The sequence below is a fragment of the Apium graveolens genome, chromosome 3, assembly GCF_009905375.1.
Source record: "Apium graveolens cultivar Ventura chromosome 3, ASM990537v1, whole genome shotgun sequence".
Lineage (NCBI taxonomy): Eukaryota > Viridiplantae > Streptophyta > Magnoliopsida > Apiales > Apiaceae > Apium > Apium graveolens.
The window spans coordinates 149277555-149304000 of NC_133649.1; the positions used below are offsets into that span (position 1 = coordinate 149277555).

General features: G+C 37.4%; 1 protein-coding gene across 2 annotated transcripts; it reads left to right on the forward strand.

The window, feature by feature from the left end:
* The first annotated feature begins 7763 nt into the window (after window positions 1-7763).
* LOC141710897 (uncharacterized) lies at window positions 7764-17957 on the forward strand. 2 transcript variants are annotated; one of them, XM_074513393.1, is made up of 4 exons: window positions 7764-7914; window positions 8006-8315; window positions 8389-8550; window positions 17344-17957. In XM_074513393.1, exons 1-4 carry the CDS (start codon window positions 7861-7863, stop codon window positions 17793-17795), a joined length of 978 nt encoding a protein of 325 aa, XP_074369494.1. In that variant the 5' UTR covers window positions 7764-7860; the 3' UTR covers window positions 17796-17957. The 2 variants fall into 2 exon arrangements, with proteins under 2 accessions (XP_074369494.1, XP_074369493.1); XM_074513392.1 differs by having other exon boundaries at window positions 7767-7914; window positions 8389-8556.
* The last annotated feature ends 8489 nt before the right edge of the window (window positions 17958-26446 follow it).

Below are 26446 nucleotides of genomic sequence, written 5' to 3' on the forward strand. Positions count from 1 at the left end.
CACTATATATTATCTTGCAAGCTGTAATGCTCACTCTTGCTTCATTTCTTCATCACACAACAACAGTTAGAAAGATGGCCAGACTCAAGCAGACCCAGCGCAAGCGCGTGGGAAGCGTCCCGCGTCTTCCCGTTGATATCGTAGCTGCTATAGCTGCAGAGGTAGATCTATTTGTAGATCAGGCATTCTACTTTTGGGAATCAATTATGTATAATTATAACTTGTGGCAGATAATGGCAATTAACTGTAAACTTATCAAGTAATCATTTTGGGTTGTAATTACTTTTAAATTGTGGATTCAAGGACTTGTACTTATTTCAATTTCATCTCTGAGACTATAACGTGTTGTGGTGTGTGTTAGTGTGGGGTCACAGCATGAGGTTATTTATTATTAATTAAGTTAAGTGATATTGTGGAAAGAAAGACCGTGACGACCCGGATCCCCGACCCCGGATCAGGGGGTGTTACAAGATTCCTCCTCATCTTTAAGAGCAACTTCCTTGACTTTCTTCCATGCCTCTTGCTCCTTTGATCCATCTCAAGTTTATAAGTCTTGAGCATACCATAAATTTCATCAAGAGTAGTTTCAGTAAGGTCATAGTTGTCTCTTATGGTAGTAGACTTCAAATCCCAATTTTCAGGAAGAGCTAAAAAGAATTTTAGATTTGAATCTTCAAGATCATATTCCTTATCCACCAGTGACAGATCATTCAAGAGTTTGACAAACCTGTCATATAAGTCTGTTAATGACTCATCAACTTTTGAGTCAAAGTGCTCGTACTCTTGAGTGAGTATAGTCATCATGTTCTTCTTGATTGCATCAGTTCCCTGGCATCTTGTCTCCAAAGCATCCCATATCTCATTTGCAGTCTTACAATGAATTACCCTATTTGACATGACATTATCAGTGACACTATGCAACAAATACCTTACCCTTGCATCATTGGCAATAGATGAGATGTCTTCAGCTGTGTACTCACTTTTCTCCTTTGGTACGGTCTTTGCTGGTTGGTCAGCAACTACAACAGAGAACTTGGTAGGCTTATGTGGTCCTTCATTAATTCTGTTAAGGTATTCTGGATCTGTAGCTTCCAGAAACATAGCCATCTTCACTTTCCATATGGGATACTCAGAAGGTCTCAGTATGGGAACCCTAATAGTCTCATATCGACTGTGGGTTTGGGTGTTTTGAGTTTCTTGAGTTTTGGTGGACTTAGTTGGGGTTTGTGCTTCTTCATACATGATTGTTTGGATCTTTACTGTATGTGTGTTAACAGATAAGCTCTGATACCACTTGTTAGATCACATAACACTGTAGAAAGGGGTTGAATACAGTGTTTATACAATCAAATCGATTTAACACAAGTATGTAACAAAGATCAAGTATATTGAATAAACTCTGTTACAATATGAAATGTTGTTCTCTCTTAGTGATGAACAAATATCACTAAGAGCTTCTAGGTTACAATATATAATCTTCTCGAAAATGATAACACATATAGTGTAAACCCTAACTCTGTGTTTATATAGTACACAGTTACAAGATAACTTCTAATTGATATGGAATATAATTATGTCTCCTAAAATATATCAATCAGATATCTTCTACAAGTCTTCCAGTCTTCTAACTCTTTCCATGTATATCTTCTATTATTTTAGTCCAGATCTTCTCTCCTGTAAATCAACCGCATTTCTTATCTGAAAGTCTTCCCACACTTAAGTTTTGATATGACCTTAAGTTCTGATATTAAGCTCTGACTTCCAGTAAGTCATGATTCCATTAAGTCCTAATTTGTCATGTTTTTAAGTTCTGAAAATTAAACACAAATCATATTAGACATGACATCTCAAATATATCTAACAACACCTTCCAGGCATAAAAACTTAACCAATTTTGTATAAATTATAGTCAAATTATTCGGCGGCCAACTAATACTACTTTGTATAACAGTTAAACAATTTTGGTTCATACTGTACTTGTTGATTTTACTTCACTAAAGCAACCCTACCAAACACTTCTCGGTTGAGCAGTATCTTTCTCGCGAGAAGTATGTAAAGACATACGCACCGACATAAGGAGAGAGACTGAGAGAGAGAGAGAGAGAGAAAGAGAGAGAGAGAGCCCTACATATCCAGAGAGGTACCTTTTTCCTGGCAGAGAGAGGGGAAATCAATCCATATGTATTAACAAACTTGAAACATCTGTACAAAGTACTGAACTGATCTACTAGTCTAAGAAAAAATAAAGCCCTTCAAGTGTAAAATCAAACGATGAACACCTGAAATTAGAGAGAGAGGGATATATATATTAGATGAAGTTTAAGGGATTATAGGTTAATTGAACGCTAATTAAAGTTTAATGAAGAACCGAAGCCTCGACCCTGATTCAATCGAGTCCTAATTAGAAATATAAATTGAAAGGGTTGGCCATAGAGAGTGATGGAAAAGAAAGAGGGATTAGGCAGAGAGAAGGTACCGAGAGAGAAAGATGAAGCGAGTGAAATGAGTGGTCGGGTATATCTAAAAAATCTAAAAAATTCAAACAACTTCTGAAAATTTGGGCGGCTATTAACACAGATTTTACCTGCTTAGCCCAAATATGGGCCAATATGAGTCCATTTAGATACACAAATATGTTTATACTTTATATTTTAATAATAAAAGTCAAATAATCATTTAATAAAAGAATTAATTATTTATGTGTATTTTATCACTTCTATAATTCGTATATTTAATTTTTTTTATAATTTTTTATTTTTAAAACGCATATATTAATGCATGTATTAAAATGAAGGGATTATATAATATTTTAACTTTTTATTACTTTTGAAATTTATATACTAATTTCTTAAAATTTTAAGACCTTAGAAAATTTCTATTTGAAACTTTTTAAAGTTTATTATGTATAATTTCATAAATCATCAAGTACATTGTTTATTCAATTCGTAAATTATATTAAATTATAATTTTAAATTAAATTAATATTTAATCTTAAAAAATATTTTATTAATATTTTGATACTATAAGCTAACACTTTTACAAATATGTTACAAGCTACAACACTTTCGAGCTAATGCAACACCATGTTTTAGGCTATTGTAACACAAAAACCACCATGTTAAATTAGGCCACAAGTACCGTAGTCAAGGTAACATATGAGGTAACTTTCATTCGGTGAGGGGTTGCGATAGGCCATATATGGTGTAGTGTCTATTGAAAAGAGCACTCTCCCTAGTGCACCATGTAATGAGTCTGCACAACCATCACTTGATCAAATTCAAGTGTATGAAAAGAGAAATAAGGATGACATATACAAGGAGAGCACATCCCTTGAAGCTCCCTCATCTATTCAGGGGGAGCTTCCAACACTCAATACTGAAATTCAAAATCTTATTCAAAATCTTCTATCTAAAATTTCTTCTTTCGACACAGCACTTGAATCTAATTCTCAAGTGCCATCCCAATCTAGTGACTTGGTTCAAGAAATCTTGCTCACCACCCAGACACCAAATTTAGATGGTGAGAGGCTACTAGCTGGGGTAGACCTTGATGACACCATCACAAACATGGGGATTCGACCCCATGGTAGTTACTAATGCACCTTCATGTGCAAATCAGCCTTTTCATGATGTTAGGTTTGAGGGTAGTACTCCTGAGGGGGATCTATCTAAATCCTCTTCAATTGAATTGAAGGTTACTGTTATAGGAACAACTCCCCTCAAAACCCTAGCTGAAATTGCACTAACAATTGAATCTAGGAGTACAATTGCCAATGGCCCTGCTATGGGAGAGGCAAGATCATCACATTCATGTGATAGTGTTTTGCAAGAAGCACAAGGGTTTGAGGCTGGTGCACATGACAGTAACACAGTCAGATCCCCTCCAATTCAACTGAAGGTTCCCACCATAAGTGGAGAATAACACCCTGTCATAACCACAGAGCAATCTGTGAGTCAAACTGCGACTCTTGTCACATGTGGTTTTGTTACATTATCACCATCACACCCAACCAATCAACCTTCTACTTCTCAACCTCAACAACCACACCTCATCTCACAATGGCTACAGACAACTGAAACTCAACCTACGACAGTAGATGATCTCCTTATAGAGCAGATTTCTGGAGTGGCCAACATTTCACAGCATTTGATTACTTCATATATGAGCAATCAAGATTATCAGGCCATTCTGCTAACTTACAATGAAGAAGTTGAAAAGCAGAAGTAGAAAATTGTTAATGAAGCTGAACAAGATGGAAATGTAGATGCTTGGTTGTCTAAGGATTTTGCTTTGAGATGTATCAGGTCTTGGCTAGGTTTAGAGATGAATATGTAACCATTCTGGGGAGTAATGCCAAGACCCTGACTCCACAAGATGTCTGATACAATCACTGAAGTTTACAAAGCTCAACTCAAGGCTTTTTCACCTATTTGGTAAAGCTCTAGAACTAAAGTTGATTGATCATGAAGAAAAAATAAGGAAGATGGTGATAAAGAAGATGGATGAGAACATACCTTCTTAAGTCAAGATCACTTCAAAATTTAAACATTTTGCTGACCAAATGGCAAGGGTTGATCTGACTTTTGTGGAAAAAGATGTCAAAAATCTCAGACAGACTTTCATTGCTCTACATGAGGTGGTTCAACAACAAATAGCAAACTTAAATGATACAAAGCTCAAGTTGAATCAACTCCACCAAAGCACATATGAGCCTTCAGCACTTCTCATGGAGGGTATCAAACAGACTGTGCAAGACACCTTTGGTCCCTTTATTCCTTCAAGCTTTCAACAACCTGCCTCTGCATCTACAAATCTCCAGATTCAAGCTCTTCAAGATCAGGTCTCCACTCTGCAATCCTCCAATAACAACCTAACAGCTCAAGTGCAAGCTCTTACTACACTAGTGCAGAGTCAACAGGCAGACATTCAAGCCTTGGTGGATTCCCAAAAGCACTTACAAATGCAAAATTCTGTTGATTTGGGAGCCATCATGGGAAAGCTCAATATTCCATTACCTGCACTTCCTGAGTCTGTGAGGCTAGAATTACCAACTCCCCTACTCATGCCTGTTCCCAAGACTAAGGGGGAGATAGAAGTTAGGATTCAATAATCCAGGGATGCTGGTAAATCAAAGGAGTCTAGCAAATTGACTACTCAGGCTGCTTCAAGCTCTTCAAAAGCTCAAATCTCAAACGATGTTGGAAAGGAAAGACTTCTAAAGGCTGCAGAAGGACCAATCAAGATCAAGAATTCAGTGAACTTCTTGCAGTACTAAGGATGTCTCTTCAATATAAGTACATCACATACAAAAGAGCATTGGCCAAGACCATCAACTCCATCAGGGCAGTAGTTGTGAATGTTAAAAACTATTTGCAGAAAAGGATTGTTGTAAATATTAATGATGGTGGTGTGTACAGATGTCTTCAGGTGTCTCTTTCAAATCTCAGAACTCTAAGAGCATCTGAGTTGGATGTAGTGATTGACAAAGTACATGTAGTCATCAGAGAGGACACCCAACTACTTCATGAGCTCAAAAATGCACAGATAGCAGCTTTTCATGAAGGTTATCTATATCCAAATAAAGGGGTGGCCTACATCTGTCCAAGAACCAAACAATGCAAACAGCTTATTGTTCCCAAACACTGTGTCAAATCAAACATGAGGCTGATCATGACTCTTCAGTCTGATCTAAAATATAAAAAGAATAAGAAGGTTGAGGATGAGAAGATGATAAGGATCCTGAACAGGTATATACTGAATGTTGATACCATGTTGCTAAATCTGCAATTCAATTGAAAAGATGATAAGGATGATGATGAGCAGAAGCATGATGAGCAAAAGCCTTCTGGCTCAAATCCAAGTCAATATTCAAGAGCAACTGGCAGCAATGACAGGAAGCAAGATGAGAAGAAAGGTGATGATAAGAAAAGAGGATAAGAAAGGAGAAGAAAGAAAAGGCAAGATGGCTCAGAACCATAAAAACAATCCCTACCAATCCAAATTAACCAAGCTCAACCCTCTAAGCCAACAAACTCAAATACTAAACCATCTCAAGCCTCAAAGCCTAAATACTTGTACAAACAAACTGCTAACACCTTCCTGAAAATATCAATCAGCTCAAGCCAAACATTTCTCAAGAAAATCTCAAACCTACCTTCTGTTAAGCCATCAATCAAAATTCACTACAAGTATGTTGGGAGAAAACCTAAGAAAATGCAAGTTATTGAGAGGGCCGTCTGGAATTGTTATAGTCAAAGTGATTTTCTACCTTTAAACTGGTACATCTCAGATGAAGACTACTTTCAATAATTAGCTGAAGAAATGGTCAAAATTTGGGTTGTAACACTAAGGGAAGTAAGAATCTACTATCAGGATGGATCGTTCACATTTCTTGGCAGCAACTTAATGGACACTTTTTTACCCACATATATCAAAAGAGTGATAAGCTTACTGAATGATAAGGATACTGCAACTAAGGCATGGAGGTCTGTTTTGGCTGAATGGTTGGTAGAAAGGGAAGAAAGAAGAGCAAGGAACAAGGCTGAAAGTGAGGAGAAGAAGAGAAAGTATGATGAGGAGATAGAAATGTACATTCAAAAATCTGAAGATCTCAAGGCAAAAGGGATGAGCAGAGTTACTAAAGATGGACAATTTCTGAATGTCAAAGCTGGCGGATTCACAAGGTTTAGTATTGATTTATTGAGTGGTCATTACATGACAAACTCAAACTTGTAGAAGTTTTAAGAGGGACACCAATCATAGAGGAACTGGAAATTCTTGTAAATTTAAAGGACCTCATTAGAGAAGAAATATGAGATGAGACATTTGTCTGATGTATGTATCTGTCTAACTTAAGAAATCACCCAATGTATAAATGTTATATTTCTGTCAACTTTTTATGTAAAGAGCTTTTGTCCATTGTAGTTGGGGGTTAGTCTTGTTACCAGGCATGATTTTGTGATAAGCAAGCTTCTCACAAATTGGGGGAGATTGTTAGGGGAGATTGTTGTGGAAGACATGTCTGTACTATAACAAAACTAAATCAAATTGACTGTCCTAAGTAAGTTGTATGATAATCTAAACTTGCATTTTGTATTGTATTACTTAAGTCTGTAAAATAGTAAATAGATTAGACCGTAGTATTTTTCTGTAAACAGTCTCAAGCCTAAGAATAAGCTCTGTAAGAAGAACATGAAGATCATGCCTCAGAGACAATGTGAAGAAACTTGGAGTTGAATAAATCTGTTTTGGGAAAAAAATTTAAGTCAAGAAATCTACAAGTCACAAATTAAGTCTTATTGAGAAGTCATTCGAGAACTCCAGAATGACTTATCGAGAAGTCAAGAAACAACTTGTAGAGAAGCCTCAGAGATATCGACAAGGCAAAATGAAGATAAGAATATTGAAGATATTGATAAGTCATTTATGCATTAGAGAACTCAGAGATATCGATAAGCCAAATTGAAGATATGAAGATTAGAGATATCAACAAGTTATTTCCACATGCAAAGACATGTAGACCTCGATAAGCCAAGTTCATTCGAGAACTCATAGATCTCGATAAGTCAAGATCATACTCGAGAACTCAGAGATCTCGACAAGTCAATTTCATCACCGTGCAATTTAATAATTCTTTGGATACCCAAAGTGTAATTTAGTCTAAAATACTACAATTGTGTACTCTATCCGCTAAAGTTGACCGACTTTTTAGAAAATAATCATTTTAATTAATTTATATACAAATAGGCTAACAGCTGCATTTCCGATAAATTTACCTAAATCAGTAGAACAAAATAATTTCGATTCAAATTCAAATGTAAACAGAGATCCCTCCAAAATAAACAGAGGGGGAGAAATCGAATGGCTTCCATCATCTTCATTGCTGTTCAGTGCTGTCAGTGCTCCACTATGCAGGCAATCATCTCTCTCTCTCTATCTCTCTCTCTCTCTCTCTCACTCTCACTCTCATATGCATATGGTGTTATAACTGTTTGGATACATACAGGTGAAGCAGAGGAAGAAGAGCAGCAACAAATGGACTTGCGTTGTCTGCAACCAGAAACAATCAGTTTTAAAAGTCTTCGCTCAGTCATACATGGCTAAAGACGTTCGCAAAGTCGTTCAGACCTTCAATATGTCTCGCCAATTAGCCGACCAAAGCCAATCTCTCGGATTCGATGAACAAACCCTAGCTTCGGAGTCTCCCAAACAAGCTAATCTTGACAATCAGAACAAGAAACGGACCGATTGGACCGAGTACATTGATCCCGAAGACGAAGAAGTAGATAAGTATATTGATAATGCACGTAGTTTAGGTAAGTGAATTGTGTTTATATGGAATGTTAGTGATGATTGATTTTATCCGGTTAATGAAGTATTTGTGTGCAGGAAATGTGTTTGATGAAAAGTTTGTTACAAAATTGCCTGAGGCGGTGTTTAAGAAACCCAAGTTGAGTGATTATTCGTCATCTTCTGCTGGAAAGAGGAATAACAACTCTTATATGCCGGATTTTGGAAAGAGGAGTTCGTATAAGCAACTTAATTCGCTAGGTAATGGTGAGTAAAATGTGAATGAATGGATATATTGTTTGATTTTATTTGACAGTGTTGTTAGTTTAAGTGAGTATGCAGGAGTTATTTTCAAGTATAAGCTAGTTATAGTTGGCTCCGCCGCTTGAATTTGTAATCATGTTCTTCTATGAAGTAGTCAGAGGATATATATGTATATACATATGGTAATATACTTATAATGGCTAACGTGTCTATACATGTTAATTTATACTAGTCGACCAAGAGATACGGATAGAGTTAATGTTTTCAAGGACCTGTTTCAGTTTTCAAGGTAAAGATAGAGTTAATGTTTTGTGAAAGATGTTACTCCTATAAGTTGAAAAACACAGGAAGGATACAATATCTGTAAGCGGATTATGATTTTCATGGCAGTCATTTGTTTACTTTTGTTGTGTTTTCCTTTTTGTACGTACGTCTCTTTGTGTCATTTGTAGCAAATTGTATCCTTACATAGCTATATTAGAGAATTACTGGTTAGGTGTCTACTTTTATATTCCTTGCTCTTTTCTATGTGAATATCAAAGGTGTTAGAAAATTAGGATTTTAGAGCTTAATTTAATTATGTTCTTGATGTTAATCCTAAAATCTAATGATTGGAAATTGTTCAATGATATTTGAACTTAAATTTTCATGTATGGTTTTAAGAATTTTCTTAATGAAATCCATATGAAATGAGAGTTGAAAGTAGCTTGGAAAAGCTTGGAAAATTTGAGAATGTTTGTCCCACATTGAAATAAATAAAGGGGGTTGTGTGCTTTATATGGTATTACCCACATGAGTAGTATACAACTACTAAGGTGTGTGATGGTCCATTGTGTTGTTGTGTGCTTCACGCGCACACACACACACGCGCGCGCCCGCCCCGCACCGCACCGGGTCGGGTCGGGTCGATTTGGGCGAATGTCTCGGCGTCTCGCGTACGCGAGGCGACCTGGGCGAGGATTTTATTTATTTGAGAATTATTTTAATTCGAATTTATTTATCGGTGATTGGATTATTGGGCTGGGTTCTGAAATAGGCTAAGTAGTCTAAATATATTGAACCTGCAAATAATCTGATCTGTAACAAGTTCTGATATTAGAATCAGAACTTAAGAACTGATGAATAAAATCAGAACTTAACAAGTTCTGATATCAGAATCAGAACTTAAGTACTGATGAGTCGAATCAGAACTTAAGTACTGATGAGTTAAATCAGAACTTAACTTAAGTTCTGATAATAATGTGGGTGTTAATGTGAAAAGCTGTTACAAATAATTTAAATTCAAAAGCTGATCAGTTTTGATTTTTTCATTAATGAATTCAAAATCTGATCAGTTTTTTATTTTTTATTAATGAAGCAGTTTAATTCAGACATTAAGTGTGTTGACAGTTTCATTTTTCCTCTCCTATAAATAGAGGCTAAACTGAATGAATAAAAAAGAAACAACACACTACATTCTCATCTCTTCTCTTCAACCTCTCTGCATTTCTCTCCCACAAGAACTGAAGTGCTGATATTTTCCGGCGACTGAGGTGCTGGTCGAAGTGGAGGTTTTGTTGCTGCTGTTAACATAAACTCCGAGCTGTTTTATCCTGGTGGAGATATTGCGCACATCCCAAACGCAGCAGGTAGGGGGCAATAATCTCTTCAAGAGCAGCCAGGACTTCGAGCAAGGCCTGGTGACTCAGCTGTAATCATTTTCTTGGCGTTTTGTATCTGTAAACCTTTATTTCAGTCACTGTTGAAAACTATGGTTTCGGGTACATCTTTCTTTCTCTCTACGTTATTTCAGTTACTGATTTTGTTTACCTGCATGTTTTGTTTTGTTAACTGTGGTCTTGGCCTAAACTTGTTAAATTCTTTATACACTTGCCTCTATGTTGCTATACTTGTTAGTGAGTTTCTCAACATTCTTGAAGAGATTATTGGTTATTTAGAATTTAGCATAATGGTTAACGAAAGTGAGGTTATCGTTGGTGGTGGTAGCAGTTCGGGTGTAACTGCTGGGGCCATTGATTGGACCACCTATAGTTTCCCACAGGCTGTTGAACTAACCGGTTTACCGGAGAAATTCAACGGTGGCATTGGCTTTTCTCGCTGGCAGAAAAGGATGAAGCTGTGGTTGACTATAAAGGGTCTGTGGCCGGTTGTGGAATATGAGAAACCAGTAGTGGATCAAGAGAAGGCTGACACAGTTAAGGCTTTTGCGAAGTGGGCTGAGAAGGATGGAGTGGCTAGAGCGGCCATTCTTGCGGCACTAACAAACACTTTGTTTGATGTCTATTCTTCTGATGCCTACTCTGCAAAACTCTTATGGGAGAAGCTGGACCAGACACATAATACTGACTCAGAAGTTCTAGAAAAGTATTCTGTGGCAAGGTTCCTCGAGTTCAAGCTGGTGGACAATAAGTCCATGACTGAGCAGGTGCATGAGTTCGAGATGATAGTGCATGCTTTGAAGGAGTCTGGAATGAATCTCCCGGAGAAGTTCAAGGTGATGAGTGTGATTGAAAAACTCCCGAAGTCTTGGGAAGAGTTCTCTCTCTCCCTGAAAAGACAGAAAGGAGAGATCACCTGGACCAACCTTATGCTGGACATCTCGGTACAAGAACAACACAAGTCCAAACAGGGACATGTGATGCCAACTGAACACGGTACCTCGAAGGTAAACATAGTAACTGTAGGACAAAAGAGGAAGGCTTTTGCTAAGAAAGCTAATAGTAATAAACCTAAGAGTGACAAGGACAAGGCCAAGAAACCCAAGGCAAACAAACCATGCTGGTCTTGTGGGCAGGTTGGGCACTGGAGTAAGGACTGCCCTACGAAGAAAGCGAAGAAAACCGAGGTAGCACAAGCAAATGTTGTGCTTGGAACCGCAAGTGGGCCTGTAGTGAACATGGTTGTTGGTGAGGCTACGGCTTCTGAAACCAACGTTGACCGGTATGTATCCTACAACCCTGTGATATTTTCTACCTATCTGTCAAATGAATGGTTGATAGATACTGGAGCTAATGTACATATTTGTGCTGATATTAGTTTATTTGTATCTTATCAACAGAGTCATAGCCTGACTGTGAAGATGGGGAATGCTAGTGCTGCTCAAGTACATGGAGTTGGAAACGTGGATCTGAAGTTCCCTTCAGGACGTATTCTATCTCTGACGAGAGTGCATCATGTTCCCGACATGCGTAGAAATATAATAAGTGGAAGCTGTTTAGTTTCTAGTGGTTTTGAAATTTCGTTCAAGTGTAATAAAGTAGTTCTTATTCACACTGGTACATTCTTTGGCAAGGGTTACTTGTCAAATGGTTTATTTGTTATTAATGCGGATCCCGTTTTGGGAAGTTTGAATAATAATGTTATTCCTACTGTTAATTGTATTGAATCCTCAAATATATGGCATGCTAGACTAGGTCATTTAAACTTTGGTGCTCTTAAGAACATGATGAACTTAGAGTTGATTCCAAAATATACCATAGAAAAGAATTCTAAATGTCAAGTATGTGTGTCTGCTAAACAGATAAGGAAACCTTTTCATAACGTTGTTAGGGATTCAGACTTGTTAGATTTAGTACACACTGATATTTGTGAATTTGGTGGTGTGTTGACCAAGGACCAGTTTAGATACTTCATTACTTTTATAGATGATAGTAGTAGATACTGTTATGTTTATTTACTTAGACATAAGGATGAAGCACTTAGTAAATTCATTATATATAAAACTGAAGTAGAAAAACAAACTAGTAAGTTACTTAAAAGATTGAGATCTGATAGAGGTGGTGAGTATACGAGTAATGCTTTTAATGAATTTTGTGCAAACAATGGTATAGTTCATGAAGTTACTCCACCATACACACCTGAGTCTAATGGGGTTGCTGAGCGAAAGAACAGAACATTTAAAGATATGATTAATAGTATGCTTATTAACTCTGGGTTGCCTAAATACATGTGGGGAGAGGCTCTAAATACGGCTTGCCATATTTTGAATAGAGTCCCTCTGAAACACATGGATAAAACACCCTTGGAGTTATGGAAAGGCAGGATGACTAGTCTTAAGTATCTTCGTGTGTGGGGGTGCCTTGCTAAGGTGCTTGTTCCTGAACACAAGAGAAAGAAACTAGGTCCAAAGACTGTTGACTGTATCTTTCTGGGCTATCTTGAAACCACTACAGCTATGAGATTTTTAGTGTTAAAATCTGACATAGATGGTATAGTGGCAAACACGATAGTTGAATTTCGAGATGCGACATTCTTTGAGGATGTCTACCCTATGAAGACTGGAATACCTGAAACGACTTCTGAGGAAGATCCTACTCACACATCAAGTTCTATTCCTGATCATGTGGAAAAGATGACAAATGTGGGGGCGGAACCTAGTAGTAGCTCTATTCCTAAGGAATTAGAGGAACCAAGGAGAAGTAAGCGTGCAAAAATAGTCAAGGATTTTGGAGGTGATTTCATCACTTACAATATCGAGGACGAACCTTTAACTTTCCGGCAAGCTATGGATTCTTCTGAGTCAAGGCACTGGAAGGGCGCTGTCAAGAGTGAAATTGACTCTATTGTTTCCAATGGAACATGGGAGTTGGTTGATCTCCCTCCTGGGTGTTCTACTATTGGGTGCAAATGGGTCTTTAAAAGGAAGTTGAACCCTGACGGCTCAATAGATAAGTACAAAGCTAGACTGGTAGCTAAGGGTTTTAAGCAAAAGGAAGGAATTGATTATTTTGATACATACTCTCCGGTTGCAAGAATGGTAACAATCCGAATGCTTATAGCATTGGCTTCAGTCCATGGTCTTATCATTCATCAGATGGATGTAAAGACGGCTTTTCTTCATGGTGAACTTGAGGAAGAGATTTATATGGATCAGCCTGATGGATTTGTTGCATCAGGCAATGAAAGGAAAGTATGTAAGTTGATCAAGTCCATCTATGGCTTGAAAAAAGCTCCCAGAGATTGGCATAAAAAGTTTGATGAAACTATATTGCCTTTCAGTTATAAGATTAATGAAAGTGATAAGTGTGTCTACACTAAAGTTAAAGGTAATGAGTGTGTTATCTTGTGCATATATGTGGATGATATTTTATTGTTTGGAACCAATATTGAGATTATTAACGAGACTAAAGAATTCTTGAAAAGGCATTTTGAAATGAAGGATATGGGTGAGGCAAGTGTGATTCTTGGAATCAAATTGATTCAGTCCACTGAAGGAATAACCTTGACTCAATCTCATTATATAGAGAAATCTATACTTGAGAAATATGGTTATTCACAGTGTAGAATCGCTAGTACACCTTATGATTCGGAAGTTGCCCTTGTCAAGAATACTTCAGGAGTGCCTGTGTCTCAGTTAAGGTATTCTCAGATTATTGGGAGCTTGCAGTATCTTGCTAACTGTACTAGACCAGATATTTCATATTCTATGTCTAAATTGGCGAGATATACAAGCTGTCCAAACAGAACTCATTGGGATGCTCTTGATAGAGTACTTAGATATCTAAAAGGCACAATGTACCTTAGTTTACACTACAGGAGATTTCCTGGTGTGCTTGAAGGGTACAGTGATGCAAGTTGGATAGCTAAGAAGTCTGGTTCCAATGGAGTGATTGGATACGTGTTCACCTTGGATGGTGGAGCAATATCCTGGAAGTCAAGCAGACAGACTATTGTTACTCGGTCTACTTTTGAGGCTGAGTTGTGTGCACTTGATGCCACAGGGACGGAGGCTGAATGGTTACACGGACTTATGTCTGCAATACCTGTAGTAAGCAGACCGCTCCCTGCTATTGCTATTCACTGTGATAGTCGAACAACTATCGACAAGATTAGCAGTAAAAAGCATAATGCTAAAACTAAGAGACACATCCAAGTTAGACTCAAGTCTATAAGGGGTTTAGTGACTGATAGGATCATAGCTATAGAGTTCATAGGAACTCAGAATAATATAGCTGATCCTCTTACTAAAGGACTGGAACCTGCAGTGGTCCTTAAGTCAAGGTTGGGGATGGGATTGTCAACCCATCATAATTCATCAACAGTGGGAACCCAATACACATGAGAGGAGATCCCTCGAAGTGTATTCAATGGGTAATAACAAGCTGTAAGGATGAGTTGGTAGTACCTTTGCTACATAGATGATACTATAGTATCTGAGTCTATCCCCTGTAAACCTAGAAGGTACTGACACTGCCAGAAAAGCAAGAGTGTTAAAACTCTGAATGGGATCAAGTCATTTGACGAGATAGAGGCAGTATATCTCTGGAGATGCCCAGCTAAGCGAATGTAATTGTGTGGTCGCAATTAGAGGATAGGGTTAATCCTTGAAGCATTCGACGAACAGGATCGAGACATGACCATTAATGTCTCAAAGCCGTAGATTGGCACCATAACCTTTGACTTGTCGTCGTCTATGGAATATGGTTATACTAAACGGATTAAGATTCAAGGTGAAACATTCCATCAGAGTCCGATAGCCATTGAAGTAGAGGAATTAGGAGGGTTCAAACCCGGAAGGGTACCGACTCTGAAAAACAAGTCATGATGGGAAATTGATCACATTTCTGTATGGATTTGTGGGGGATTGTTAGAAAATTAGGATTTTAGAGCTTAATTTAATTATGTTCTTGATGTTAATCCTAAAATCTAATGATTGGAAATTGTTCAATGATATTTGAACTTAAATTTTCATGTATGGTTTTAAGAATTTTCTTAATGAAATCCATATGAAATGAGAGTTGAAAGTAGCTTGGAAAAGCTTGGAAAATTTGAGAATGTTTGTCCCACATTGAAATAAATAAAGGGGGTTGTGTGCTTTATATGGTATTACCCACATGAGTAGTATACAACTACTAAGGTGTGTGATGGTCCATTGTGTTGTTGTGTGCTTCACGCGCGCGCACACACACACACACGCGCCCGCCCCGCCACGCACCGCACCGGACCGGGTCGGGTCGAAGGGCGAATGTCTCGGCGTCTCGCGTACGCGAGGCGACCTGGGCGAGGATTTTATTTATTTGAGAATTATTTTAATTCGAATTTATTTATCGGTGATTGGATTATTGGGCTGGGTTCTGAAGTAGTCTAAATATATTGAACCTGCAAATAATCTGATCTGTAACAAGTTCTGATATTAGAATCAGAACTTAAGAACTGATGAATAAAATCTGAACTTAACAAGTTCTGATATCAGAATCAGAACTTAAGTACTGATGAGTCGAATCAGAACTTAAGTACTGATGAGTTAAATCAGAACTTAACTTAAGTTCTGATAATAATGTGGGTGTTAATGTGAAAAGCTGTTACAAATAATTTAAATTCAAAAGCTGATCAGTTTTGATTTTTTCATTAATGAATTCAAAATCTGATCAGTTTTTTATTTTTTATTAATGAAGCAGTTTAATTCAGACATTAAGTGTGTTGACAGTTTCATTTTTCCTCTCCTATAAATAGAGGCTAAACTGAATGAATAAAAAAGAAACAACACACTACATTCTCATCTCTTCTCTTCAACCTCTCTGCATTTCTCTCCCACAAGAACTGAAGTGCTGATATTTTCCGGCGACTGAGGTGCTGGTCGAAGTGGAGGTTTTGTTGCTGCTGTTAACATAAACTCCGAGCTGTTTTATCCTGGTGGAGATATTGCGCACATCCCAAACGCAGTAGGTAGGGGGCAATAATCTCTTCAAGAGCAGCCAGGACTTCGAGCAAGGCCTGGTGACTCAGCTGTAATCATTTTCTTGGCGTTTTGTATCTGTAAACCTTTATTTCAGTCACCGTTGAAAGCTATGTTTTCGGGTACAACTTTCTTTCTCTCTACGTTATTTCAGTTACTGATTTTGTTTACCTGCATATTTTGTTTTGTTAACTGTGGTCTTGGCCTAAACTTGTTAAATTCTTTATACACTTGCCTCTATGTTGCTATACTTGTTAGTGAGTTTCTCAACAAAAGGTTCTTGTAGTTAAATTTATTTATTATTCTTATGTAAAGTATGTCGATTGGGTAGTCTGCTTCAAGCAAAGAAACTACACGTGTTGGTATATTATTTGTTAAATTGTTTATTGTTGGTTTGAGATTGTATTTGTGTCCTTACAAGTATAATTGCAAACAGTTTGTCGTTTTTTGTTTTACGATTTAAAATCATTTGATCTGTTATCATTAATGCTATTTTTTCATAAATATATGCTTGTGAAGCACACAAAATTTAACTAATTTCCAAAACTACAACATTATTCATTTCAAAAGTCATTTGACATTGTTTGCATTGAAGAGGTATTGACTATTGATATATAACATGATGGACATACATAGTCAGTATGTCATATTTTTCTCTTAGTAGCTTAAGGTTTTGTAATAGTTGGACTGTTTTTTCCTTTTCCTTGACTGAGAAAGGTTGTGGTACAGTTGGATTGTGTTCTGCTGATTGTGTCATATCCATTGTCTTCCTCAAAATGCTTAATTGAAATCAAGCTTCTACATTTTTATACTGGTAACATGATCATCCAAAATATACCTTTGTACTTGGATATATGATATTATTAGTTGCAGTGAACAGCAAAGCTAAGATCAGTAATTATATAAGACCTCATTTCTTGTTTTGAACCATGTTTATTACGCTCAATTGTGTGTCTCCCTCTTCCCTTTTTAATTGTGTTGCCTAGCCTGAAGTGTTTGATCTATTTATTTGACTTGGTGATTTAGGTGAATCTGACTTCTGGAGTTGTAGTTAGGCCATTGGTCTAAACCTGTGTAGTCTTTGTTCTTTATACAACTTATTTTCCCCTTTGTAGAGAAAGAACCAACCAAATCTGGAGGAACAATAATGGACTCAAACCAGAGGGCTGGCATGAAACAAGCCACCGACATGATTGCCCGTAGCAATTTATACAAGCACCGACTTTTTGAAGACAAGGAAAAGCCTTTACATGCTGCTGCCATTTTTTCAGAAAAAGAGCTAACGAGACGCCAATCTTCGGAAGAAGCAGGAGCATCAAAATGGAGAGACTACATAGGTAAAGAAGACGGTGATAACCATTTTGCAGCTAAAGCACCATCAAAACTTGGGCAAAAGGCGGGTGCAAGTTCTAAATGGACCGACTACATTACAGAAGAAGATGACGATAATGCTGACTTGATGGTCCTATCTCAGAAGATTCATCCAGGTCAATGGAGTGATGTTGCATTTTGCACCACCTTGCATGATCGGACAGCTGAAGATGATATCCATCCGGATTTTAATTGAATTTTGGCACCAATGGATGTAAGATTTTTTTTAGTAAAAAACCAAACTTAGAAAGAAAATAAGAGGAGAAGCTTTTGCAATATCGAATTGTCCTTTTAATGGGGTTGCTATGTACATCTGGGGCTGAAATTGGAATGCGTAATCATTTTACCTTGCGTTTTCTATTCGTGTTATCAGATCTGGCAGAGGCAAAATGCCATATGGAAAAAAATTAGGCTCTGTCCAATTATAGCATAATATTAGTTATTCACTACTGTTTTTTCTTTTCTCAAATTTTTTTAACTCAGAACTTATGTTTAACATGAAGAAAAGTTATAAATTAAGGGATATGATAATTTTTATTGGTACTTTATTTATGAGTCCAGAGACTTCTGAACTTATATTTGTATGATATATTTGTATGATATATTAGGTAATAATCAAATTATTTAAAGCTTTTGATATGTCATAAAATGCTGAGGAAATGTTCCACCCAATTGTAGTTTTACATTTATGTCAGGTTACAATGCTTGAATTTGACTGTTTAGGTTCTTATTTTAAAAAACATGTTATGATCAAATTGGTAAGGTTTATTGATTGATTGAAGTATTCTAAAAAACAAATGAAGACACAGTGATCTAATTTACTTGATTCGTTTATTAATAGTGGGTTAATTCAATTGCGCGTGTACTACATAAAAACGGATTGCGTTTCAATATATCATCAATAACTCTAGAGTAATGCTGGAGGCACAAAAAATTATTACAAAATAACGTGTCATGGCTGATGTGGCCGTATAGAATGATTTTATTGGTGTTTTTGATGTAAATACAGGGGGTCCATTTTCATATAGCCAATAAAACCCTTACACGTGGCATTTTGTAACTTTTTTGGGAACTAATTTGGTAAGTATATACTAATATTGCAAAGAAGCCAGCTAAGGAAGATTAGTGCGAAAAAGCCAAACACCAGAACCTCTGGAGTATGGACTGACCCGATAAACGAGCCCCACGAAAATGGCCTTTGCCATCCTAGTAAAGCAATTAACAACTGAAAAGTTTACAACCAACTCACTAGATTAACCAAAGGAAGCACTACTACTATGGATATAATTTTAGTCAAAAAAAGGTTATACCTGTACCTGTTCTTCCTGTTGAGAGAAAGAATGCATATGAATTGCATATGGAACTGCCACTGCTTCTCCACATGCTCTTTTGCACACACAGCAATCCTTCACTCTCCTTAGAGTAGGTCATTCCAATCTCCCAATGCATAGACTTAAACATGCAAGTTCACTGATGGTCTCAACATTATCCCGCACAATAAGGTGACCTTCTGGCCTTAGAATCTGATCAACCTCTGCAACAAATGCCTCATGGTTACATCTGCAATACCCATGACAGGATTAGTATGGTTATGAGCTTGAAGGACTACTGGTGAAAGCTTTTGAACAAGTATCATCTTTTTTGCAAAAAGATGCTCACTTCTTCTCCTTTTATAGTGGAGAAGATATGATCTGCATGGAGAAGATCGTATGTTCTTGGGTAAGTGCTAAATGATTCACACCAGTCATGGTATATTCCAAATAGCCCTCGTTCACATATAATTGGTAGTGTATCAGCAGTGTCAATGTTAACTACATTCATGACCCAGACATTCATGTCTTTCAGGGCAGCAGCACAATCACATTTATCCACATTAGGTAACATGAATTTTAATGAAACAAATCTTTTCAAATTCAGACATGGAAACATGGTGAACAAAATCAACCAACAATGTAAAATCATGTCCGGTGTCGCATTACATATTAAACATACTGACAATACTTTGATACGGCAACACAGGGAAGAAAAAATTGCAATTAGGATTCCTTGAGATCTCATGCATATCATCGTATAACAGATAGGAATTCAGATTGGACTCAAACCAATGATTTGCATAATAAATTAATAATACAAAGTTCTTATTCCTTAACTTGTTATGAGGGGTCTTGATCACAAAAATCCCGCAACTACAAATTCATGCTGCTTTGTGCATATTCTGCATAAAATAATTATATACTTTTAAAGGAAGAACATGGGAGCATGAAAGCATTTTGCTCACCCTCCGTATATGGCTCTCATATCCATGACATTTCTTACAGTAGACCGGTTTATCCCCATCCCACCTACATATATGATTTTGTTACTACGTGTTTCCAGTGTTCATAGTTTGCAGTAAAATCCTCAGGTGCAGTTTTTCCATAAACTCCAACCTGTGAACTTAATAACCAGTACGGTGGCTTCTCTGCCCTTGCAGGCCACTGTTCTGGCCATTGTGACCCTCTCTCTGATGCCCCAATAGGTATTTTATGTATGCATGCTTGCAACGGCACATTCCTGGAAAAATAGATGTATTTGAAAAACCCCGACAAAGTTTTGATGTTCAGGATTGTAATTAGGTAGAGAGATAATACCAGGCTGCATTGGGATCATCGGATTCTTTGCATTGTTGTGGCTCCATCTCTGATCTCTTCTCACAACACTCATTAGAACTAGGCTTTTGATAGATAGCAACACCTACCTTATTTACTCTATCCTTAATGACAGACAGACAGACAGACATAAGGTCCCAGCACAATGCCTTTGTAAGTTTCTTCATTTCTGCCAAAAATTGGGACAAGAAGCGCAAAATATGAAGAGTTATAGCATACATATGGAAATAATGGATTAGATGAGAAGCCTCTTACCTTGAGTGTGCCATGGAACCCTACAACGTGCACAATGAACAATATAAAAAACTCTCCCAGGGAAAGGAAGCCTCTTCGTGGCCATCACAGCAGATAAAGCAGGAATTCCTGTCTCAAGTGCAAACTGAACCTGGGCTTCATGTTCATCTTTTGGGGCAAATGACATGGTCAGCACATCTCTATCAAAAAGAAAACCTCCAAAACTAGCAACCCCACATCCAACATCCAATACTACAAGTGATACATCATATATCCATGTGAAAAACAATTTATTGTGATTAGATGGCAAACAATTCCTCTTTATGAAAGCTAGTAGCTCGTCACTCAGAAAAACCAAAACACTCCGATCTTTTAAAAGCACTAGCTATATAGAGTTGTAGCTAATGATGTTAAACCTTTCTTACTTCACTGATATTTGTACATGTCTTTATATACACAGAGCCAAGGGTATGTTCCTTGAAGCACTCCACTGAGGATCTTGTATCAAACAGAATATTACATAATTATAAAGAATATATGTACAAGTCCTAATGCAATTACAATCCATGATTATGGGGATTGGACTGATCTCGGCTGATTTGCATATGCTAGCTGTTACGCCCCCGCAAGATGGAGGATCCGTCGGAGACTCCAATCTTGTGCCGTAGGAACAAAAATCGTTGCGAAGAGAGAGGTTTAGTCATGGCATCAGCGAGCTGGTCTTTTGTGGATATGTAGCAGACCTTGAGTTTGCCGGCTTGTACCTGTTGCCGAACAAAATGATAATCCAAGGCAAGGTGTTTCATCCTCGAATGGAAAACGGGATTAGCACTAAGGTAAGTGGCACCAATATTGTCACAGTGGATAGTAGGAGGCTGTGGAAAAGAGACGCCAAGTTCGTGAAGTAAATTTTGAATCCACTGAATTTCAGCAGAAGCATGAGCAAGAGCACGATACTCAGCCTCCGTAGATGAGCGAGCAACTGTACGTTGTTTAGATGATTTCCAAGAGACAAGGTTGGAACCCAAATAAATCACATAAGCAGTAGTTGAAGATAAATCATCTTTATTACCACCCCAATCTGCATCGCTAAATCCGGTCAATGTTAAAGGCACATTTCTATTGAGTAGTAATCCATGGAATAGAGTGCCTTTAAGATAACGAACCACCCTTTTTAAAGCTTGCCAATGTAACTGTGATGGTTTATGCATGAACTGAGACAACTTATTGACAGCAAAGGCGACATCCGGCCTCGTGATTGATAAGTATTGAAGAGCACCTACCAACTGACGGAAAAGTGTAGGATCGGAATCTGCACTACCATCATTCAATTGTAGTGATGAAGACGGGAATATGGGAGTAGCAACTTCTTTGGCGCCATCGAGTTTGAATCGTTGTAGAAGATCCCGGATATATTTTTGTTGGGACAAAAAACAGCCATGTGACAAATGAATTACTTCCACCCCTAGAAAATAATTTAGAGATCCAAGGTCCTTGAGAGAGAAACGAGCAGAGAACCTACGAAATAAATCTGCTAAAAAGTTGTTATTATTGCCCGTAATCACAATATCATCAACATATACGAGAATATATGTAGTAACATTGTCTCGATTGTAGATGAATAATGAGGCATCGGAGATGGAGTTAGTGAACTTATTTGCCAACAAGAACGAACTTAATTCCTTGTACCAATCTCGAGGAGCTTGTCTCAGGCCATATATTGGCTTCTTAAGCTTGCAGATGTGATTTGGAAAAGATTTATGAATGAATCTTGGGGGTTGTATCATATAGACTTCATCATTGAGGGTCCCTTGTAAGAAAGCATTGTTCACATCTAATTGTTGAAATGACCAACCTTTGGAAAGAGCAAGAGAAAGCACAATTCTGATTGTTGTTGGTTTCACAACTGGACTGAATGTTTCTGTGAAATCAATTCCTGGCCGTTGATGAAAACCTTTGGCCACGAGTCGAGCTTTATACCTCTCAATGGTGCCATTTGGTTTTCGTTTAATTCGGAACACCCATTTACATCCGACCAAATTTTTGCTGCCATCATTCAGAATGAGATCCCATGTTCCATTTTGTAATAGTGCATTAAATTCTGTGTTCATAGCATCTCTCCAGTTACTATCTTGCATTGCTTGACTAACACAGGTGGGTTCCAAAGAGGTTGGTGTAGGATGTTTTGATGGGATAAATGATTGGCCATGTTTGATAACCGTGTTGTTGACAAAATTTGGATTAAAGTACTTGGGATTATTCTTTCGCACACGAGTGACACGGTTGTCAAGTTCATTAGTGGAATTAGGTGTTGATGTGTAAGTAGGTGAGTTTTCAGAAGATGAAGACTGTGACGATGAGGATGGAGGTGAACTTGTCGTTGATGATGGTTCATTATGGGTAACTGTGTCTGGGGTTGGTTGGTCATTTTGGGTGGCATATGGTGGTGTAATAGTCTGGGCAGGTTCTTGTATATGTAAGGTGGGGTGAAGTGGAAGGTTAGGTGTTTGAGTGTGATGTGCGTTGTGTTTGTTCCTGAAAGAAAAATCGGTTAGAATCAACTCTGTAGCTGGGAGAGAACCATTCGATGTACCTGCCAAAGGAAGAATATGTTCAACAAACTTGACATGCCTAGAATGAAACAATCGGTTAGAAGATGCATCAAGACATTTATAGGCAGATTTCGATGATGAATAACCTAGAAAAATACAGGGTCTAGATTTGGGTTGAATTTTTGATTGATTGTATGGTTTCAACCAAGGATAGCACAAGCAACCAAATATTTTTAACCTGTGAAATGATGGCATGTTATGAAATAGTAGTTCATATGATGTCTTGAAGTTTAATATTTTGGAAGGCATTCGGTTAATCAGATAAACTGCAGTTTGAAATGCATGAGACCAAAAAGTCAATGGCATTGAAGCATGATGAAGTAGAGTAAGACCCGTTTCAACAACATGACGATGTCTTCGTTCAGCCTGACCATTATGTTCTGGTGTATGCGGTGGTGTGGTAAAGTGAGAGATGCCAAATGAGCTTAAGATGGGAGTAAGTGCCTGATACTCACCACCATTATCACTGTATAAGGAAATAATCGGTAATTGAAAGAATTTTTCCACTATCAACTTAAATTGTTGAAATATGGACTTGACATCAGATTTCTATTTAATGGGATATAACCATATATATTTGGTATAATGATCAACAAAGATGATATAATATTTGAAACCATCAACAGAAGATATAGTTGGTCCCCAAACATCTGTGTAGATTAATTGCAAAGGCTGAGTACTTGTAAGAGAAGAAGTTCCAAATGGAAGTTTATGACTTTTATTACAAGCGCATGCATTACAATGTAATTTGTAATCAACAGGAACACTAGACATGAGTTTATTGTCAAGCAAAAAGGAACGAAGAATTGAAAATGAGGGATGGCCTAAACGATGATGCCACTCCTCAATCTGAGACTTTAAGGTGATATTTAAAGTTGGTGAACTTGTAGATGTGGCATAATAAACATCATTTTGGTTCTCCCCTCGCATAAGAGTCGCCCCCGTGCTGAGATCCTTTACCAAGAACTGTAGGGGAAGAAATTCAACAGAAACCTTATTAGTGGCACAAAACAGAGATCAAGTTCTTATTGATGGTTGGAACACAGAGAACATTTTTTAGATCAAAAGAACAGGTGCCAGAATTTAATATAGATGTGCCAGTATGAGTTATCGGCAAACCTGAACCATTACCAACATGAACTTCATCTGGTCCACCATAGTCAGAATATTGATGGAGATTACCCATATCAGGAGTCACGTGGTGTGACGCTCCTGTATCAAAAAGCCATTGTTGTGATGCTTGTGGTGTGACACGAGTGGCATGTGCAACCGGATTAATCACTGCGATATCATTTTCCTTGAGGAAGCGAGATAGCTTTCTGCATTCTTTAGTGCCGTGTGTATACAAATCACAAAAAGAGCAGTAGGTTGATGATTTTGGACCTGATTGTGGCCGAGATGTCCAGTTTGTGCGTGCATTAGAGTTATTTTGAAAACGAGCATTACCTTGAAAATTATTGCGTTGACCATAATTGTTGGGCTTGTAAAATTGCCGACCTTTTGCATTATGGCTGTATGATGATCGACCATTTTCATTGCGTTGCACATAGTTAGCTATAACGATCGTAGGTTCTGTTGTAGTTTTCTTCAAGCTTCTTTCATGATCAATAATTTTTTCATGGATTTCCGCGAAAGACATAGGCGACTCTCGTACCTTAATTGCAGCAGCAAGTTCCTTATAGTCATCTCCCAGACCTGCTAGTGTGTGAAGGACAAGGTCATCATCGGATATTGACTGACCAACAAGGGATAATTCATCAACAGTGGTCTTAATATCTTGGAGGTATTCTTCAACTGGGCGGGATCCACACGTGTTGTGTATAAGATGACTTTTGAGTGATATAATTCTGGACCGAGAATTATTGGCATAAAGTGTAACCAATCATTCCCACATCTCATCAGCAGTTGCAGCAGTGGATATGAGAGGTTGAATTGTTTCATGACAGCTTCCTAGCATAGCGTTGAGGATAATCTGATCTTGACGGTTCCATGTGGTGTAAAGAGGATTTGGCTTACCATCTAGAAATTGGGCTGGAATTTTGATTGATTTCTCGATATACTCAATAATTCCTAGACCTATGAGGGCTGACCTGACTTGTGTACGCCATACATTAAAATTGGTGGTGGTTAACTTTGTGGGCATGTGAGTGGGAGCATTGACCTGAATCACAGTTGTTGCAGGAGTGATTTCAATAGAACGAGTCATGTTTGGAATGACAATTGGGTTGACAGATTGTGGTTCGAGGAGAAAAAAGAAAGAAAGGATCAATAGATGCGTTTAAGCGTATGGCTCTGATACCATAATGATGTTAAACCTTTCTTACTTCACTGATATTTGTACATGTCTTTATATACACAGAGCCAAGGGTATGTTCCTTGAAGCACTCCACTGATTGTGGATCTTGTATCAAACAGAATATTACATAATTATAAAGAATATATGTACAAGTTCTAATGCAATTACAATCCATGATTATGGGGATTGGACTGATCTCGGCTGATTTGCATATGCTAGCTGTTAGTAGCCTCCAATACTATCTTCATAACTCTAAATAACCTTAAACATTTGCTTGGAACTATCAAGTGCAATATCTGAAAATGTTTTTTCAAGACAAACTTATATTTTGGTGCATCCATCCTTGAATAAAGTAAATCCACATACTTAATGAAAGTTAATATTCACTTAATAATCATTCATCAAATTATGGTCACAAAATAATAATAATAATAATAATAATAAAATTTTCCTGGACAAAGTTTCTACTGATTTCAGTCCCTATAATAAAAATTCAATAGTCTATAATTTCAAACAGGGTTCCATGACCCAAAGAAGTGAGCACTTTAAATATTTTTTTCAAAGCTTATTCCAATTTGTGCACATGCCGTTTCTTTAACTTAGGCTACCAGTTATGATAATTGGGTAGCATAGAGTAGAGCTATATATAGTGTTTGTACAATGGTATGTTCTGAAAAAACTGTGTTTTTAAATTATTTCAGAGTTATTCATTGAATACTTGTAGAAAAATGTACGAGAGCTGTTCATTAAAAATACTTGTAGACAAGAATACTGTTGCAGTCATTTAATAGCCACAGTACACCCTATCCTATTCCTATGATGAAATTGAAACAATTAAAACTTTGGACAATGAAACTGAATGACAAACTCCAAGTCTGACCAATATAGAAAAGTCAACATCAAGTCATCAAGCATGGCATCAGTTATTCAAAACCAAGTGCAACCTCAGGAATCTACAAATGTACAAACTTGTGATTTTTTACGGCTCTTAAGATAAAAAGAATTCCTGTTTTAATAAAGGAAAGTTGATTAGCTTGGAGAGAAACAACAAGGGTTG